Consider the following 21,618-nt stretch of genomic DNA (forward strand, 5'->3'; position numbering starts at 1 on the left):
ACGTCGAAATATAAAATTAGTGGTAGTAATATGTCTACTACATGTAGTTTCATTCATCCGTCGAACACTTTTATAAGGCTACTGGACATGGTGCAATACTGCTCAAGGAGAAACAAGAACCTTAACACACATGTGCAGACATTCACATACACAACAGTAGTTTGACGAGACTGTGACCTTATAGCAAGGACACTCTCGATATTGTCCTAAAGCGATTTAGGGAAACCACAGAGAACTTAAATAAGGATGACCGAATGGCAATTAGTGCCTATATCCATCCGAATACAAGGTTGTTAAAGAAAACGAAATCTCGTTAGATTCATCCCTAGTTTTCAAGACTGTTCTGTTTACGTATTCTTTAAAATAAGTTATTTAATAATGTAAAAGGCTAATGCTATACTGTCCACTCATTTGTTAGCATCGTTAATTGAATGCAAAATACACATTTTACATACCTGTGAGCTCACCAGGACCACAGCGACAATACTTGGTTTCTATTCCGCATATCACAAATTTCCATCTGCTTGTCTAAAGTACTGAATCAGTAGTCCTCCACACTGAGTGAGTTGTTGAGGTTAGAATGATTGTAAGGTGTCAGTAATATCCGTTGCAGACCGTTATATTTTTTCATGTGGAAAACATTGTAATAACCGTACGAAATACTGAGCTGTGAACTGACATAGGTGCTTTATTTACTTTTGTTACATGTTTTGTAGACTTCCTCCTGGTATATTTTTGTGATTATTAACTGAGTTTTCTTTAAGACAGTCAGTCAAGGGGAAGGGTTGTTTAACAGACAGCACGCTTCGCGCGAAACCTGACAGAGTTGCCGGGAACGAAAACCGTCTGTTTTTCTAAACGAATTTTGAAGTTGTTGAATTTTAAGGGAAAAAGATTGCTTTGAAAGGATAAGTTCATAGCATTTACTTCATTTACCGTGTTCGTAAAACTTTTGCTAACAATGGCCTTTTCAATCATCCATATATTATTAACTTCTCATGGTTGGGATTCACAGTCATATAATATTTCTTAAAAGACATCATAGTTGACGTTGACTGTGTAAAATATTTTTTGTTACTATTGCAATTTCGGCCTTATGGCCATTTTCAAGTAACACTGCAAAGTGGCTTCAGCCAAATGCCGGGATGGTTCCTTTGAAAGGGCACGGCCGACTTCCTTCCCTATCCTTCATTAATCCAATGGGACCGACGACCTCGCTGCTTGGTCCCTTCCCCCCCCCCCCCCCTCCCCCCCCCGAATCAACCAACCACTCACTGCACTGTTGCTTTGCCATTGTATGGAAAACTTACAAATTAACTCCTACATCTGCAACTGCACAGTTATCTCGTGCGACTAGTCTGTATACGACCGATGCAGGCGAATCCTGAACGTATGTCTTTGCCTCGCATTAAGGGGCGTGGGCAGTAGCGCTCGGGCTTTGATGGACGATTCGGCTAGACAGTGCCTCCTGCTGGAAAAGGGGCGCTCACTCCGAATGTTCCAGAGAACCACCGTATGGTACATGACTGGCTATTTCATGCCGCTATCGATAGTTGTACTACTCACAGTATTTAGCAAACTCCTCTTCTATACTGAAGAGCCAAAGAAACTGGTACGTCTGCCTAATCTCTTTTGAACAACACGTTGCAAGGCATCACAGATCATGTCTGAGGAGTGTTTGGTGGCCTGCAGAAGTGTTTAAACTCGGAAGAGGTGTTCCTCCAGCCACTCTGTAGCAATTCTGGACGTGTGGGGTGTCGCATTGTCGTGCTGGAATTTCCCAAGTCAGTCGGAATGCACAATGGACATGAATGATGCAGGTGATCAGACAGGATGCTTACCTATGTGTTGTCATTCGCATCTAGATGTATCATGGATCCCATATCAATCCAAAAGAACGCACCCCACACAATTACAAAGCCTCCACCAGCTTGAACAGTCCTCAGCTGACATGTAGGGTCCATGAATTCATGAAGTTGCCTCCATACCCGTACACATCCATCTGCTCGATACAATTAGAAACGAGACTCGTCTGACGAGGCAACATGTTTCCAGTCATCTACAGTCCAATGTTGGTGTTGACGGGCCCAGATGAAGCGTAAAGCTTTGGGTCGTGCAGTCATCAAGGGTACTTGAGCGGGCCTTCGGCTCCGAAAGCCCATATCGATGATGTTTCGTTGTATGGTTCGCACGCTTACACTAGTTGATGGCCCAGCAATTTGCAGAAGGATTGCGCTTCTTTAACGTTGAACTAATCTCTTCCGTCGTCAATCGTCCCGTTCTTGCAGGATATTTTTCCGGCCGCGGCGATGTCAGAGACTTGACGTTTTACCCGATTCACGGTTCACTCGGGAAATGGTCCCCACTTCATCGCTACCTCGGAGACGCTGTGTCCCATCGCTCGTGCACCGACTATAACACCACGTTCAAACTCAACCCGCGATTGTGGCAGCAGTAACTGATCGACCAACTGCTCCAGACACTTGTCTTATACAGGCGTTGCCGACCGCAGCGCCGTATTCTGCCTGTTTATTCTGTATTTGAATTCACATGCCTACACCAGTTTCTTTGGGGCTTCAGTGTATATTACCCAAGTAACCATTCCCTGTACATAACATAACACTGAAGAGGCATTTCATAACTGCCTTCATAAATACGTCTACCTTAGTAATTTCCTTAGGCAGTTTATCGTAGAATTATTTTCTTGACCGAAAATGCTGCTTTGAGTGTTATGTTCAGTCTTTCTCGCCAAATGTTAAATGCTCGTTTTCGCTGCATCATCGGGAAGCACAATAAAACACTTCCCTGCTATGTGAGAAACCTGTTTCCCAAACGGTGACGTAAGCCTTCGAAGGCGAACGTGTTTCATAGACAATGCGGCACCGCACATGCCGGTTCCTTCCGTGCGACGTTTCGGCGAGCGTCGGCACCTGTACACTGGCCACCCTGATTCCGATTTTCGGACGGTCTACCACACTCATCTAAGGAAATGTTGGGCTGGTTCCTGATCTTCGTTTCAGAAATATAAAGTAAAAACGAAAACTGAAACGCAAAAATATTCTGAAAAATTTTTCCTCGGTTCCCACACAGGTACAGTCCTATCTTTAGTTTTTCTTCAGGTTTGTGACCATGTGACAACATCAACAGCTACCACTGAAGGAAACTTTGTCGTATTCAGTACTGTATCACATCGACTAATAACCAAGAAACGATCATATAGGATGCCTTCGCAGACACGTGACTGCTTTGATCAATTTAATTTTATCCATATTTTGCAGCTCCAAACGTGACTGTACTCAATACGCTCGAGGTATGAATTAAAAAACGCCTTCAGTCACAATTTTTTGTGTTTTATTCAGTACGCGATGCATTTCGGACCCTGTGGGTCCATCTTCGGGTGTAATTTGTCTTAATACATGATTTATTTGTTCTCTTGAATGAGATGAAATGCATATTCCTGCCACGAAAAGGTTTGATGTTAGATTATGAACTTCGTAAATCGGATGCGGAAAATATGTGTGAAATAACGGAAAAGATGAATAGTGTAAACTTATCAAATAATCCAAGAAAAGCGTTTTTAGCGTTTTAGTAACAGTATAAGTTTTTTCCTCCGTCGGTTTCAAGCATATCACTTCATTCAAGAGGTGTGCTATGAAAAATTCATCTTAGACCACACAATGCACAAAAATATCTGTGAAGTGTTTAGAAACATGTGCTTGCGAATGTGCCTCTTGAATGACGTGATATGCTTGAAAACGATGGAGGAAAAAACTTATTCTGTCACTAAAACGCTAAAAACCCTTTCTTGGATTATTTGGTAAGTTTACACTATTCACCTTTTCCTATATTTCACACGTATTTTCCGCTTCTGACTTACGAAAAGGTTTGATGTTAGGATATGAACTTTGTGACAGGAATATGCATTTCATTTCATCTCTTTCAAGAGGACAAATAAATCGTGCAATAAGACCAATTACACCTGAAGATGAACCCACAGGGTCCGAAATGCATCATGTAATGAATAAAACCTGAGTCGGAACAAGGCCCCGGGAGTAGACAACATTCCATTAGAACTACTGACGGCCTTGGGAGAGCCAGTCCTGACAAAACTCTACACTCTGCTGAGCAAGATGTATGAGACAGGCGAAATACCCTCAGACTTCAAGAAGAATATAATAATTCCAATCTCAAAGAAAGCAGGTGTTGACAGATGTGAAAACTACCGAACTATCAGTTTAATAAGTCACGTCTGCTAAGTACTAACGCGAATTCTTTACAGACGAATGGAAAAACTGGTAGAAGCCGACCTCGGGGGAGATCAGTTTGGATTCCGCAGAAATGTTGGAACACGTGAGGCAATACTGACCTTACGACTTATCTTAGAAGTAAGATTAAGGAAAGGCAAACCTACGTTTCTAGCATTTGTAGACTTAGAGAATGCTTTCGACAATGTTGACAGGAATACTCTCTTTCAAATTCTAAAGATGGCAGGGGCAAAATACAGGGAGCGAAAGGCTATTTACAATTTGTACAGAAACCAGATGGCAGTAGAGGAGCACGAAAGGGCAGCAGCGGTTGGGGAGTGAGTGAGACAGGGTTGTAGCCTCTCCCCGATGTTATTCAATCTGTATATTGAGCCAGCAGTAAAGGAAACAAAGGAAAAATTCGGAGTAGGTATTAAAATCCATGGAGAAGAAATAAAAACTTTGAGGTTCGCCGATGACATTGTAATTCTGTCAGAGACAGCAAAGGACTTGGGAGAGCAGTTGAACGGAATGGACAGTGTCTTGAAAGGAGGGTATAAGATCAACAAAAGCAAAACGAGGATAATGGAATGTAGTCGAATTAAGTCGGGTGATGCTGCGGGAATTAGATTAGGAAATGAGACACTTAAGGTGGTAAAGGAGTTTTGCTGTTTGGGGAGCAAAATAACTGATGATGGTTGAAGTAGAGAGGGTATAAAATGTAGACTGGCAATGGAAAGGAAAGCGTTTCAGAAGAAGAGGAATTTCTTAACATAGAGTATAGATTTAAGTGTCAGGAAGCCGTTTCTGAAAGTATTTGTATGGAGTGTAGCCATGTATGGAAGTGAAACATGGACGATAAATAGTTTGGACAAGAAGAGAATAAAAGCTTTTGAAATGTGGTGCTACAGAAGAATGCTGAAGATTAGATGGGTAGATCACATAACTAATGAAGAGGTATTGAACAGAATTGGGGAGAAGAGGAGCTTGTGGCACAACTTGACAAGAAGGGACCGGTTGGTAGGACATGTTCTGATGCATCAAGGGATCACAAATTTAGCATTGGAGGGCAGCGTGGAGGTTAAAAATCGTAGAGGGAGACAAAGAGATGAATACACTAAGCAGATTCAGAAGGATGTAGGTTGCAGTAAGTACTGGGAGATGAAGAATCTTGCATGGGATAGAGTAGCATGGAGAGCTGCATCAAACCAGTCTCAGGACTGAAGACAACAACAACAACAACAATGAATAAAACGTGAAAAATTGTTACTGAAGGCGTTTTTTAATTCATACATCGAATGATTTGATGAATGTTTCACTAACCCAACTCTGTAGAGCTAGTCTACATTTGATGACAGGTGTCCAACAGATACGAGAGTAATATCGGGTGTTCCCCAAAGAAGCGAAACAGGGCCACTCACAATCTCAGTATACACTACCTACAATTAAAATTGCAACACCGTGAAGGTGCCCTGTAACAGACGTAAAGCTGACGTGCTTCGACATGCAGATGTGTACCATTTCAGCGTAATCACACGACATAGGCAAAGGTAACACTGTCTACGTCTGTATATGAGGAAAGATTATACAGCGGGTTTCGCATTTAGAATTTTTATTTGAATGGTATTTGTGTGTGCGACACTCGTGTTACGCCTCGTATAAGAATGAGAAATGTCTATCAGCTCATGTCAGAATTCAAACTTGGTGGCATATCGCGACTGTGGTTTATGGTTCTGTGATATTACTGTTCGCGTTGGTTGGTGTCCCATGGTTGGCATATCAGTATCGAATCAACGGTATCTGCAAGGCCACACACACGCCATACAGGATATCAACGGGTCCACGCGACTAGCGCTCGAGAGAGCAGACACAATATTCACTCGGACATAAGGCGTGTCACGTACATTGAGACAGTAAATTGTCTTATTTGCAGCTAGACAGGCATACGCAAAGGCAGTGTGACCACGCCTGAAGCACCACGGGCTGTCAGCATGGCGACCATTGTCATGGCTTGCTTGCGTTGGCAGCAGAGGTAGGTGCGCGACAGTGGTGCAGCCAGCGACACACGGGACACTGGAGAGCCACCGCCGCGTCCTCTGAGAAGAATCCCAGTTCCTTATGCAGCATCTAGATGCATATTTCCGTCATCGGAAGTACCGACCGAACAAGCTGGCGCAGTGTTGAGCACACTGGATTCACATTCTGGAGGAAGACAGTTTAAAACCGCGTTTTGGAATCCAGATTTAGGTTTTCCGTGATTTTTCCCAAATCGCTCCAGGCAAATGCCAGGATGGGCACGGCAGATTTCCTTCCCCATCCTTGACACAATCCGAGCCTGTGCTCCTTCTTTAATAATCTCAATGTTGATGGGACGTTAAAGCCAATGTTCTTTCCTTCAAGAAGTTCCGAGGAGATGGGACGTTATTAGCTTGCATTTGTCGTTGTTATACAGGCCCTACACCTAGCATGACGGTAAGGAGTGCTGCTGAGCACACCCCTAGTTTGCTTAGCCAGTAATATGAGCAGCAGGCGTTACATTTCTGACGTGTTAAGGCTGATGGCCACGTCCTGTTCTCGAGGTTTCCGTGAAATTATGATTCAACAATTCCACCGAGCGTTGCCCTGTGGCGATTATTTTCTCCAGATCTCTCGACCATTGAAAACATCTGGTTGCGAGATGCGGAGAGATTGGCTCAGAATTACTCGACAGCCTTACGACTTTGCAAATGCTCAAAAGCAACGTGCTCCTGAAATTTATTTTGTGACATGCATTCATAAGAGCAAGGACATACATGCCATAATATATCATTAAAAAAATCGCCCAGAAAACACTTGAACATGACCCAAGGCCAAAATTGTACAATCGCACGTCAAAAATAAAGAGATTAGCAAATGGCGGCGTCACGAAATCGTTCAAAAAAGATTAAGAATTGCGTTGTGGCATAAAAAAAAATACAAATTTACGTTTAACAAAGGTATTCGACATGGTGTATAATATTTTACAAGATAATTTCACAAAAAATATTGTCCTGGGACCACACATTCAAGAAATAAAACGGAAAGGCATAGGGCCAATAGCGGTGCCTACGTTAAGTGTTGCTTCCTAACAGTATACTGGTTATGGTGATGACTTAAGTCCATCAAATGCGACGAAGAAAACTGAGGCAACTTCCGGAAGAAAGGCTCATAGGACAATATCATTATTTGAGCCGGCCGCAGTGGCCGTGCGGTTCTAGGCGCTACAGTCTGGAACCGCGTGACCGCTACGGTCGCAGGTTCGAATCCTGCCTCGGGCATGGATGTGTGTGATGTCCTTAGGTTAGTTAGGTTCTAGGCGACTGGCGACCTCAGAAGTTAAGTCGCATAGTTAAGTCGCATAGTGCTCAGAGCCATTTGAACCATTTGAACCTGGCCTGCGTGGATGTCTATTTTCTAAATAACGCCTCTTTGCTGGTGACTATCTTAAAGCATATTCTGTAACCATGGACTACTTTCAGCATACATGTTCTTAAATAAATCCCTGACATTCTTTTCTTTTTCTGGGTTCACTACATTAAACGTCTCTGTTCATAGTCTGTTTTTTCTATACTCCGTTATTATATTTCTGCTTCAAAAATCGGAATGATGTATACGGACCTTTTTACGTTAGTGAGCACAGTACCGATCTATCTGCTTTGTATTTCAGAACAGAATACTTCAGAATTTAACACGGTTCCCTTGGCGATAGATTTCTTAAAGATATGTCGGTCAAAAACTTCTTATCATAGCTCCATTAAACTTCTGTCCATAAGAACAATAATGAGCGATGGATTACTTCTGCACATCACCATTGCCAACAAGCAGGAGTCTGCAGCACGATTGGCTTATTTCTTCACTTATTCTTTAATCAGACCAGAGTTCGTAACACATTACCCAAAGGGATGTCCTCAAGTAAGGGAAAAGATGAGTAACTTCCACGCGAAACACTCGTCCTATCAATGAAGAAAATGACACTACTTAAGTGTTCGTATTCTAACCACCAAATACATGGCAGGGCAGGTCAATATGCTTGACGTATGGAAAGTCTTTCAGTTCGATTTCTAGAACAATATGTATGAACAGTACAACAGTCCTGGGGTTCTTTTTAGCTTGCATTTCCATGAATAAGTACATAAATGAACCATCACTATGTACGTGGACATTGAAAGCATATAACCGTAAGGGACTTCGAAAAATTGGCTGGTCACATTCAGTTTGGATACAGATTGGTTTTACGGGAACTCAGACTTAATCACAAGATACGATGAGTCACATTAGTTTTTATGAATAAAGTCTTCCTTAAGTATAAGGTATGTTTCAGCATTCGTTTTGTGACTTAAGAATTCTGCGAAGCAAGGGCCGTTTTTTTCTGGCTTCAAATTGATTTTCAGAAGCAGTGTAAAAGTCGGATATCTCTTCTAGGTTGTTTGGAGGTGTAGTCACAGCTAAGCGTGAAATACTTAAAATAGATTACATAACTCGTTTCAAAGTTATCACCTGTAGTTTCAAAGAATATCTTTGATAAAAGGTCATACAATAATTTAATATTCAGAGTTGGGTTGTCACATTATCTCAAAGATGATTTGTGTTCATAGTAATGACTTTGTCGATTCGGACTTGTGCATAAGTGCTCTCTTACCGTTTCCCAAACTGAAACTGTGGTTTTCGCGAGAGCGATTATCATGTTTGTCCCTTCTCTCCTGAAACGAATCGTTAACTAGTTTCTTGTTTCGTTGTATGATTCGTAGTCTTTTGACAGATATCCGATACAGGCTTAATATATAAGTACGACATACTTTGAAATTAGTGCTAGAAATACATAGAAAATATTCCCAGGTAGTTTTCCTGAACCGCCTATGATTTGGCGTCAGCTTCTTGTAAGACGTACCGGTACTATATTTCTTCACTATACATTCACCTAAAACAGAATTTCGTAATGCTTTACCTTGATCACCGTAGAAACTGTCAAAGAGCTCTTCTTGCTCACCACCACTTACTATCCAGTAACACTTTTGATAACACGATGACACAGCTGAAAATCCTTCCTTTAATGTCAACGCTACTGGCGGAAATGTAGGTGTCACCTCCACGCCGTTTTATTTTCTTATCGTCTCTCTTCTTATTCGAATTGTCCTAAGACTGTCGTCAATTCCTACCCGTTACTACTGCGTACTGTTGCAAACCCCGGAATAGGTTTCTCTGTAATAAAGTAAAACTTGCTCCAAACGGGATCGCAAGGGATTATCACTAGGCTACATAAAATTCGTCAGGTATCCTGTACAAAAGAATAATACGTAATTATGCTCCTATTAACGTACCTACATTCCAGTGCAGCACATGTTTATTTACTCAACAGTGTACAATGGAACAGTAGACTATTACCCTAACTGATAAATAATACGAAATTTCTGTATTTTTACTTCAACTTTAAATTTGCTTGTTGTTGTATGTACATACACATTATTTCCTTATTTATTTGCTCTACATTTCAATTTTTTCGCAACATTCCTGTTCAAAATTATTTTTTACACGGTAGTAGAATAGTTCCAACAGCTTGTGACAATTTCATACAATAGCTTCATCACGCGTATTGATTTTTCTAGAGACATACTTTTGCTCCTCCTCCTCCTCCTCCTCCTCCTCCTCCTCCTCCTCCTCCTCTTCTTCCTTGGCTTCTTCATGACCTCTTTGTGTTGCGGATTTCTATTAAATTTGTTGTTGAAGTGAAGCTGGAATGAATTGACAGAAATGTAGCCACCTGCATTACATGAAATTTTTCGCATTTTGATTCAGCAATTGCTGCTGCATTTTGTTGAACTTCGTTGGCCTCAGAAGCGGCTTGTTCTTGACCTCCAAACCCCGCTTTGTTGAAGCACTTGGTAACAGTTTTAGGCTTTTTTCCTTAATGCCAAGTTAATATGTACTAACATGTACTTCACAGCATCCAGGACAGAAACTGACCATGCAAGAGCAAATTTACTTTGTTTGTTCAAAATAAGAGACTGTGCCAATAACAGCCTATAATGGGACTTGAATGTGTGCCGCCGCTGTGGCCAAGCGGTTCTAGGCACTTCAGTCCGGAACCGCGCTATTGCTACGGTCGCAGGTTCGAATCCTGCCTCGGCCATGGATGTGTGTGTGAAGTCCTTAGGTTATTTAGGTGTAAGTAGTTCTAAGTCTAGGGGACTGATGATCTCGGATGTTAAGTCCTATAGTGCTTAGAGGCATTTGAACCTGAATATGTAAATAACCCCGTCGTACGTGGATTTTGAGAACCTGACGGGAACCAGGCGAATTTCACGTTTGATAACTTGACTTCCGGGTGGCAAGCTGCATTGTCTAGGAAATAGAGAACTTGGTGATCTGTTATTCATTTGGGAGTTGAATGAACCCAGCCATTCTTCCGTAAGACCACTCACCATTCACTCCTTTTTATTGCTTCGCCATGTTACTGGAAGCTTACTGGCGTATATGGATTAAAACTGTGTGCCGGACCGAGACTCGAACTCGGGACCTTTGCCTTTCGCGGGCAAGTGCTCTACCAACTGAACATCCAAGCACGACTCACGCCCCGTCCGCACAGCTTTAATTCCGCCGGTACCTCGTCTCCTACCTTCCAAACTTCGCTGAAGCTCTCCTGCAGACGTTGCGGACTAGCACTCCCGGAAGAAAGGATATTGTGGTGACATGGCTTAGCCACAGCCTGGAGGATGTTTACCGAATGAAATTTTCACCCTGCAGCGGAATGCGCTGATATGAAACTTCCTGGCAGATTACTGACGTATTATGTTCGTGAAACAAAGCGCTATGCCGCGTTTCCAATCACCAGTGGCATCTCTATTTACCTAATATGTTTCCACACAGCAGTACAGTGAGTCATCTCTTGGACATTTTTCTGTCGGTAATCTTTTCACCTTTAATTGCTGGAAATCCCGTTTCAGCGGTACTGAACACGACTTTCTGGTCATAATTCGCAATTGCGTTGTGCGGTATTGCCTTCCATTCTGTTGCAACACTTTCGTGCACATTCTTAGCTTCCCCACACACTTCATTCCACATGATGATGTACCTGGCTTTCAAACAGTTTAGCCGTCTTGTGGATGCCTTAAACTCCTTATTTCCAAGTCCTTTAGCGACTGTGAGCCTCGCTCTACAACATGAGTCCAGACAAAGGTAACTTTTTTGACCACATACTCAAAAACCATCCCGACGCAGTCTCGTTGATTTCTTCATTTCCTGTCTTCTTCGTTTTTCTTTTCATTTGCCGGTTTCCCGTCATTCATTCGTCCCGTATCATACCCTTGTTTCTGAAAGTATCACAAACTTGTTTTAGCGTAACATTATTTCGCACACAGTGAATTAGTCCTTCTTACTTGCCTCGACTACCTTAATCTTGTTGGAAAGTGTTAGCGACATACGGTTTCTTCTTTCGACATCATGTTATCACTTAAAGCGCTACCAGTCAACTGAAACAGGCAGAAAATAATGCAGGTACAGCATTTCTTTGGAATGCTTGACCTTGATGGGAAAACCATTGTTTAATGGAACAACACTCACATCTTTCACTGCGCAGATTCCAGCAGAGTGGTCGTAGGTGCACAACGATGTTCCAGTGTGAGCCCGCGCGCCCCAGTAATAATGGAAAACTTGAAACGTCGACAAACAGAGAACTCACGAGTGAACTGTTTCCCTCTGATGTACCGACACTGCGCGTAGCTTGTTCGTTATTGCAGAGAGCGGAGCGTTTTGATGTCAACACCCGCAGTGGTGTGTTGCATCGAACATCTTTTCTTGCTTTTGCGCAGCTTAACAGCATTGTCAGGGCTTTACGGTCTTTGTGTAAAAAGATCGTCGTCCTGGAGCTGTAAATAACACTGATGTATATTTTAATATGGTAGTATTGTACAAGCCCCTTTCCGCATTACGCAATGAATTACAAGCATTGATATTCGCGTTCAGTTCTGAGTCAGGCATGTTCCGCTTTATACAAAAATATTAGCATATGAAAGTGTAGTGAATGGAGCTGGACTGAAATCCATGTACAGTTAGAGCAGATGTCCGTATTACACGTGTTTCGCTTTGGTCAAGTTCTACTATATGAACACAACACTCGAGAGAGGACGAATCACTCTCACTATTCTCCACCCAGGGCGTACTGTTTGAGACGGCAGGAAGGTATCAGCAAGAGCAGACATTGATGAAAGCGTGTACACCGTTAATGCAGGCAAGATCTTTGTGGTGCGTCACCGTGGAGTAATATTTTTCTGGAGTTGAGAACAAACAGGCAGTTTGGCCGTTTAACAGCAAATCTTGCACTGGATGTTTGGGACTTAAAAGCCACGTGCAGCTATTAGGGGAAAAAATCATCTGGAAGCACTTACTGGCGACAGAATGCTGGGAACAAAAATTTCTCCCACCGGTGAGCAGATAACTCATATAGCCGAAGAGGCGGAAAAACGGCCCACCTGACGCTGCCTGCTAGGTGCCTCTTGCTACAGTAGGGGCGGGGGCGTGAGAGAAATCTAGGTCGCCCAACCAATGCATTATGGCAGCCTTTGTGAACAGACGGCGGTCATAAAAATTCGCGAGTTTCCATGTTCACCATGGAGCAGACACTATCCAGGAAGCCGTCCAGTGATGTCGTCTCTCACCCTGCAGAGTTTTTCGAGAAGCCTTAGACTTTCAAAACAACTTTAGAAGGAATGCAACATTTATGGTGGTTCTGAAATGATATACGTTGGGACCCAAAACACTTCCCGTAGCTTAGCTGCGGCCCAAAAACACTTCTCTTAATTTAGGTGGGGCCCCTGGTTGGGCACGTAGTAACGTTCGGGAAATCCAAATAGTGATCTCCATGATAAATGTGTTGTTCACTTTAGAGCTATACGAAAACTCAAAATAACAAGCTGCCTAAAGCGGCTATGTGAAAAAGAAATCAGGAGCACAATGTCTTCTCTCTGCACGGGAATCTGCAAGTCAGGGATTGGCCACTTCTCCTGAAAAGAGAATAATATTGTTACCTTTGATTAGGATTGGTCGATGAGTAGAGCAGACGAGTTAGAGGGGAGACAAGGAGGTCATTGAGACTTGTGATGCCATGAAACCCTTGTGAGAGTGGTTGCAGAAGTCGTTTTGTTGAGTTCACCGAGGTTCGATGGAAAGTGAGGGGAGGAGAAACCTGGTCTTCCGATTCAGACTCTGGTCTGGAGCGGTTCGGCGTATTCCGATTCAGACCCAGGTCTGGAGTGGGTCTGGTCTTGACTGTTGAGGGGTGCACTTTGGACAGATATCCTAAGTGTGACTTCACACTAGCAGTGGTCTTGACTGGGGAGTCTGTGGTGAGGATTTAGTTATACTGACAGTTTAGATCTCAGTCATTTCTGACAGCTCACTGTGGCAAGGGCAATCTTATTTGTGGCAGGTCTGCTGCCTTGACTTTCGATCTCCTTGTGCGCACTGCTGTACGGGTGAGTCAGATTGGTCCATGGTATAACTGGAACGAGAGTGTCACGCTGGAATCTGCCAAGATTTTGGGGCTCCATTAGAGAGTAGTTGCGATCTATCTAGCAACCGCCAGCCGTGACTTTGCAAATTTCGTGGCAGTGATAGGGAATTACAGGCACCGAGCTTCACTGCTCTGAAGACACTTGAACCACAACTGTCACCTGAGAAAGCGCCACACGTAGAGAAAAGGAGTGTTGTCTTGCTGCACCGACTTCTTAGGGCAAACAGGATCAAAATCTTGCCACTTGGTCTCAGCAACAACGTAGTATAACTTCTGTGCAGAATAAATCCATCATAGTCTGTTCACTATTAGATAATTTCAGATTGCGTTATCCATGTTTTCAGCCAGAGTAAACAGTTCAGTCAGACAAACCTTAGTGCTTGGCAACCTTAGGAAGTGTTAACTGTTTTTTGCATATTTGTGCTGCCATCAGTTCTTGTTCTATTATTTCATCACGCTTAACATAGATTTTTGTTAAATTTTTCATCAATAAACTTATGCCACAAATTTTATAAAAGGTCAATCCTGTGTTGATATATGAATCATCCATCAACAAGTGACTAAAATGGTGACAGGGCCACCTTTCCATTAATACTATTTAGCATTAAAGTTCATTTAGATTCTGGTAACTATAATAACCTCTAACGCAGGCGATCAATAAAAAACACAGTTCAACGGCAAAATCAATTCAGTAGATGCATGGGGCAGGGAGTAAAGTGCAAGATTAACTAGTTAAAGTGATTGCTATTGGGGCGCTAACTCAGTCTTCTGTCGCTCTCCAAAACATACCACAACTCCAGTGCAGTATTGCACACTGACTGCTGATGCACCAAGTAAGCTGACTTGCACATAACTATTCGCTACACTGAACTGAACGAGAAGTGCTGTACGCACACGCATTCAGACAATGCTGTTCTGATCTCAGGCATTGAGATAATGAAACTTTGGTAGAATATTTTAGGTAACCCGCTGATAAATTTTAAACAATTTCCCGAGAAAAGGTATGTAGATCTATAGACCTTTCTTCCGGAAACTACATCGGTTGTGAATAAGTGTTTTTCAAAATAGACCGCATGCCTCAATTTCTTCTGTTCCTTCTTCATTGATTCTTTCCTCGCCAATTCAGCGAAAAGCCCACTCATTATCGATCCACTTAATTTTCAACAATGTTCTACAGCGCAGCAGTACATCTCTCACGCTTCAGTTCTGCTCGTTTCTGGTTTTTCTACATTCACGACTAACTTATATAGATTACCTTGATCCAGAAATACCGTATATTCTCGGAAATTTCTTCATTACTATTATACTTATTTTGGTGATGAATGTTCCCTTCAGCTGTGCTCGTCTACTTCCTGTTGCTGTCCTTGAATCGTCGTCTGTTATTTTGCTTCCAATTTGGCAGCATTCTACCACTTGGTCCTCCATTTCGACACTAAGTTCTTCTGTGTCTAATCTCATAAGTCGCTGCTCCTCCACTCTTCGGTGTTTCGTTTGTTTATTCTCATTGTTGTAACTAGTCTTATTGCGTATAACCATGTATTCAGTAATAACAACAGTGACATAGCTCCAGTCCTTATAAGCTTGAGGAAACTTCACTAAGCCTATTATGACTGGTGTACGGTGCATAACTGGCTCCCAAATAGATAAAGAATAAGTAACTCTTCATTAGGAGTAGCACAGCATTTTAAACACACAAGATCTGAAAGGAACATAACTAGGCTATCGTCCAATAGCAGGAGAATTGGTACTTCTGTTTGTCGTCAGTTGGAGGAAGATATAACACTTGGCAAACAATTCCACTAAAACCCGCAAGCCCTGACTGGTGACAGGGTCAGCACAGGAAATGCTATTGTATTGCTACTATAGTGAGCTGTGCTCGTCCTCCAACTGATAAGCCAATGGGTGTATACTGTGTAAGAGCCTGGAGTATGAGCATGGCTGAAAGGGCGAGCTTGTGCTCCAACTGAGTCACTGGGCACAGAGCGTATGTTGAGTGAATGCCTGAGCTCTGATGGATGGACTGCTAACCATGGCCAGCTTAAGCCCAGGGCGTAAGCAAATGATGCCTTCTGGGGTCGTTGCCAGGTAGGCAGGTGGATACTCACATGGAGCATGTGATTTGATTGCAGCGCCACAGTCATTGAGGCTCACTCTGCTGGCGGTGTGGCCGGTGCCTATTGTGATGGCTGCAGGAGATACTGTAGATAACAACCCAGCACAGGTTGTTTATTGTCCAGAAATGGTTCAAATGGCTCTGAGCATTATGGGACTCAACTGCTGTGGTCATCAGTCCCCTAGAACTTAGAACTACTTAAACCTAACTAACCTAAGGACATCACATACACCCACGCCCGAGGCAGGATTCGAACCTGCGACCGTAGCAACAGCGCGGCTCCGGACTGGAGCGCCTAGAACCGCACGGCCACCGCGGCCGGCGTTGTCCAGAAAGTTTGCGTACATACAGTGCAAGTGCTTCCGGTTGCTAAATCACTGGCATATGAGAGGATTCTAGCTAGTGACTGCAGCGCGGCAACCTGCTGGTCGCGAGTGTATGGCTGGTAGCAGAGTTGGTTGGCGAATGGCTATAGACAAGACATCCCTTCTTCCTTAGGAAAGATAGTGGAGCCTTCTTGATAATAGCTGAAATTTATGTATTCCCTTCCTCCTTGGGGGGAGAGATGGTGGAGCCCTCGCCATGTTGGCTGCTTATCCTACACTGATCAGTTCATATTCTGTGATCATTAGAGTGATCATTGCAGTCAACAGGTGCTGTTGCAAAGGATATCAACATCATCGGCAAATCTTCACTGATGATTGTTCCCCCCTGAAATTTGTCACTATCCTTATACGCTTATAGCCGGCCGGTGTGGCCAAGACGTTCTAGGCGCTTCAGTCTGGAACCACGCGACCGCTACGGTCGTAGGTTCGAATCCTTCCTCGGGCATGGATGTGTGTGATGCCCTTAGGTTAGTTAGGTTTAAGTGGTTCTAAGTTCTAGGGGACTGATGACCTCAGATGTTTAGCCCCATAGTGCTCAAAGCCATCTGAGCCTTATGCGCTTATAGATTTGGAGAGTGTTACACCATGAAGCAAAATTCTTATGTTTATGAATATATGTGGAGATATTCATCAAGTAATGTTTATTAAATGATTAATCTTTCATTTTTTTCTATCATCATACGAGCTGTAATTCACATGAAGACGACTACACTTAGGTATTCGTTGAAGCATGGAAGCAAACAGCCTCCGAATGTCATGTTGTGAATTTTTTAGCGATGCCTAAAGCACATGGAGTACTAGTTGATAAAGTTTGCTGACTAACGCTGGTTTGAAAATACAGGTCTTCCCATTAAATCACAAAGACAAACCTATGGGCTGGGAAGGCTAGTCAAGGATCTTGTATTCATAATAGTGTTTTTAATCTGAACTGCAGTGTTGGGTCTTGCATTGCCCTGCTAGAATATGCCATTTTGTACACTGTTCTTATCATTCTTGCCACATATAATCACCAGATCAGTCCTGTTGTGTCAAATAGCTTCCCACGCCATGCTTTAAGGTGTTGTAGAGGTGTGGATATCGAGTATCGCTGCATACTGTGATTTTTCGGCAGGTCGGCTATGGATACCTCGGCATCGATGTGACGGCCAAAAATTAGAGATCCATCACTGAACACCACAGAATACCCCTTAATTTCCCATTTTGCATTGGTTAAATAGATTGCAAGTCTCTGTAGTCCGTGGTATAGTGTCAGAGGTAAGTAATTCATGGCAACTAGATTTCCACCCAGTTTACAGTAATGTCCTCCCCGACAGTTCGTGGTGCCACTCTGCCTTTCTCAAGTTTGGAAACATTGTGATAAGCTATATAAACATGCCATCTTTGAATAGTAAGCTGCAATCTGCACATGGAAGGTCCCAGTGACGTTAGACACGTCCAATAGCAATAACGTACGTGTACCATTCTTCATCTGAGGGAATGGCTTTCTTCTGCACTGTAGCCCGACAGTGGCCATGTTGCTGCTATTCAACCATTGATTTTTGTAAATTGTTTAGGTTAAAAAAACAATAATTAATGAAGTTAAAACGTAGATGATATTGATATTGATGATGATGATGATGATGATGATGATGATGATGCGGCACCTCACATGACGGAAGCAGCACATTAACGCTCTAACACGTACTGCAACTCGTTTTTTCTCTTGCATTGCTTGAACTGAATGAACCCCGAAAGCCAAGCGGACAATGCATTGCTACAATGGGGAATGTTCCTGCCTTAATTCGACCACAAATATTGCTCCCTCCTCCCTGCCACGGCCAAGTTTGACACGTAGCAATTGTTAAACTGATGCCGTTATGTGACATGTTCGGAAAAAAAGGGTTCACTGAAAAGACGAAAACATTGACGGCGGTTTTTTGCAATCATCGAAGGTTGATGTTTTGTCTTTAGTATCGATGTTATGATTTTTAAACACCTGAACATCGATATCGAAACTTAGATGTTCATGTTCCAACGTGAACATTTTATAAATATCGATGATGACGAAAACTCGTTAGCGTAGTGTTGTGTGGTGTTGCCGGCAGAGGGCGCGGAGTCGCGGCTGCAGTACGACTCGTGCTACGGCTGCATCTGCGAGGCGGCGTCGCGGTGCAACCGCTCGCTGGGCTGCAACGACGGCGCCTGCGGCCTGTTCCGCATCACTCGCCACTACTGGCTGGACGCCGGCGCGCCCACGCTGCCGGCCGACGCGCGACTCCTCAACGATGGTCAGTGCTCTGCTCTCTCCTGGCACGGTCGCCATTTCCAGTATTGCTAACTCTTGCTGTGGGACAGTCTCTAATGAACTCTCTATCGACGGGACATTAGACACTCATGTTCCTTCCTACCTTCCTTCCATAGAAAACTATTGCCTGAAAACGTTGTGAATTGGGTTCGTAACATTCTTTCTTTGAAACAGCGAGAGACTAAACTAATCGTAACATTTAAGGGAGAGCTGGGTAATTGTGTAGAGTGAGTAATCATACGCATTGAGTATTCGAAGCTTGCTATAAACATGTCTACTTCGCACTGATGCAGCCCTCTTCTGATTCCTGTGATTAACAAACAGTCAACAGAAATGGCTCAAATGGCTCTGAGCACTATGGGACCCAGCTTCTGAGACCATCAGTCTCCCAGAACTCAGAACTACTTAAACCTAACTAACCTAGGGACATCACACACATCCATGCCAGAGGCAGGATTCGAACCTGCGACCGTAGCGGTCGCGCAGTTCCAGACTGAAGCGCCTAGAACCACTCGGGCCGGCTAGTCAAGAAACAATTGAATTAATGTCATTAGCTGCCAGTGCATACTGATGGGACAAGTTGAAAATTTGTGTCGGACCAGGATTCGAACACAGGCTCCTGCTTACTAGGCAGATGTGCTGACTTCTATGCCATCTGGAGACAGTGGCTACAGGATAAAAAATGGTATCTGTTCTTTTGAACGACTCTGAAAGAACAGGCAACACATATATAAGGCAATGACGGCCTGTGATCCCTGCTGATGCACACCAAGCTCGAACTACTACGGGAATCTGCGAGATGACCTGCGTAACGACGCTAAAGAGCAGCGGCATATGACTAGTGTGTGGTATAAGTCGAACATTTGTGTCTGACAGTAGGCGCGCCAGGGTAGTCAATGGTCACCACAACCTCACTGTGACCGGATGGCATAATGGTCAGCGCATCTGCTTAGTAAGCATTAGACCCCGGTTTGACTTCTGGTACATCACAAATTTTCGGCTTGCCCCATTGATACAAATCAGTGCACACTGGTAGCCCATGTCTTTAATGCCTTTGTTTCTTGATTCATGGTGGCTGCAAGATCAAAAACGGCGCGTCTGTTCTTTTGGGGACACCTCTGAAAGCGCACGCACGCACGAACATTCATGATATATATATATATATATATATATATATATATATATATATATATATAGGGTGTTACAAAAAGGTACGGCCAAACTTTCAGGAAACATTCCTCACACACAAAGAAAGAAAATATGTTATGTGGACATGTGTCCGGAAGCGCTTACTTTCCATGTTAGAGCTCATTTTATTACTTTTCTTCAAATCACATTAATCATGGAATGGAAACACACAGCAACAGAACGTACCAGCGTGACTTCAAACACTTTGTTACAGGAAATGTTCAAAATGTCGTCCGTTAGTGAGGATACATCTTTCCACCCTCCGTCGCATGGAATCCCTGATGCGTTGATGCAGCCCTGGAGAGTGGCGTATTGTATCACAGCCGTCCACAATACGAGCACGAAGAGTCTCTACATTTGGTACCGGGGCTGCGTAGACAAGAGCTTTCAAATGCCCCCATAAATGAAAGTCAAGAGGACTGAGGTCCCCATGGAATTGGTCCGCCTCTACCAAACCATCGGTCACCGAATCTGTTGTTGAGAAGCGTACGAACACTTCGACTGAAATGTGCAGGAGCTCCATCGTGCATAAACCACATGTTGTGTCGTCCTTGTAAAGGCACATGTTCTAGACGCACAGGTAGAGTATCACGTATGAAATCATGATAACGTGCTCCATTGAGCGTAGGTGGAGGCACATGGGGCCCAATCAAGACATCACCAACAGTGCCTGCCAAAACGTTCACAGAAAATCTGTGTTGATGACGTGATTGCACAATTGCGTACGGATTCTCGTCAGCCCACACATGTTGATTGTGAAAATTTAGGAAGTACAGTACATACTGACGAAACTAAAATGAGCTCTAACATAAAAATTAAGCGTTTTTCGGACACATGTCCACATAACATCTTTTCTTTATTTGTATGTGAGGAATGTTTCCTGAAAGTTTGGCCGTACCTTTTTGTAACACCCTGTATATACAGGGTGTCTCACCTAACTTTCCCACTTCAAATATCTCTCGAACGACAACAGATATTCAAAAACGGTTTTCACCAGCATGAACGTACGGCAGGGGCTTAGAAAACCAAATACTGTGGGACATTTTAAAACGTAAACAAGTGCTATTTTCAAGACAAACTTGTTTATTTTTAAATGGGAAACCCCCATTACTTCGTATGCAATCAATAGCATGAAAAATCACAAAAATAATAGTTATGGTTGCATCGCAATACGTCAGTTACATCCAGTGAAATTGCGAAGCGATGTTGACGCTTGAAATAAATGAAGTGCACAGCTGGCGCACGTCCTGAGACTCAAGCGTGCACGTCACGCTGCGTCTGTCAGGGGCTCACACAATGGGAAGGTATGCACAATCCATAAAAATAAACAACTAACACGTCCAACACAGAGATAAGTTTTTCAAATTGTAAATGTATGTTTATTCTAGCGAAATGAGAACTGTAGTTGCAATTAGAGATAACGCACTTGAATTCACTTTGTTAAACACGTTTACTAGTGCCCTGCTGCCCACATAAACTGTATTGTTGTGCATTACATCCAGTATAAAAAATGCACCCACATCTTGACCAATGAAACTGTGTCACGTCAACATATGTTCGAAGTGCCGTCCGTTTGCATCAATACACGTTTGCAGACGGATAACGAGAGAGTGTTGCACAGGTTGTAGAGTTTCTAAAGATATTGCCGCACATGTTGCATATCCTCTACTGTCGTTCGGGGTTCTTAATACACTCTCTCTCACTGCGCCCCAGAGAAAGAAGTCTAATGGCGTCAAGTGTGGGGACCGTGCTGGCCATCGCACAGTACCTCCCCGCCCCAGCCACCTATTTGGAAATGTCGCGTCTAGAACGTCTCTGGCAACTTTTGCATTGTGTGCGGGACATCCATCATGTTGGAACTACATTGACAGACGAGTTTC

At 43.3% G+C, this 21,618-nt stretch overlaps 1 protein-coding gene across 1 annotated transcript in view; it reads left to right on the plus strand.

Moving 5' to 3' along the window:
- LOC124596044 (lysozyme-like) overlaps positions 1 to 21,618 on the plus strand; it is a 130,694-nt gene that overhangs the window by 48,008 nt on the left and 61,068 nt on the right. Inside the window, exon 2 of the mRNA XM_047135016.1 lies at positions 18,351 to 18,533. Within this exon, the coding sequence (XP_046990972.1) occupies positions 18,351 to 18,533 (183 nt within the window). The remainder of the gene's footprint in view (positions 1 to 18,350; positions 18,534 to 21,618) is intronic.

This window comes from Schistocerca americana, chromosome 2 (assembly GCF_021461395.2).
Source record: "Schistocerca americana isolate TAMUIC-IGC-003095 chromosome 2, iqSchAmer2.1, whole genome shotgun sequence".
NCBI lineage: Eukaryota > Metazoa > Arthropoda > Insecta > Orthoptera > Acrididae > Schistocerca > Schistocerca americana.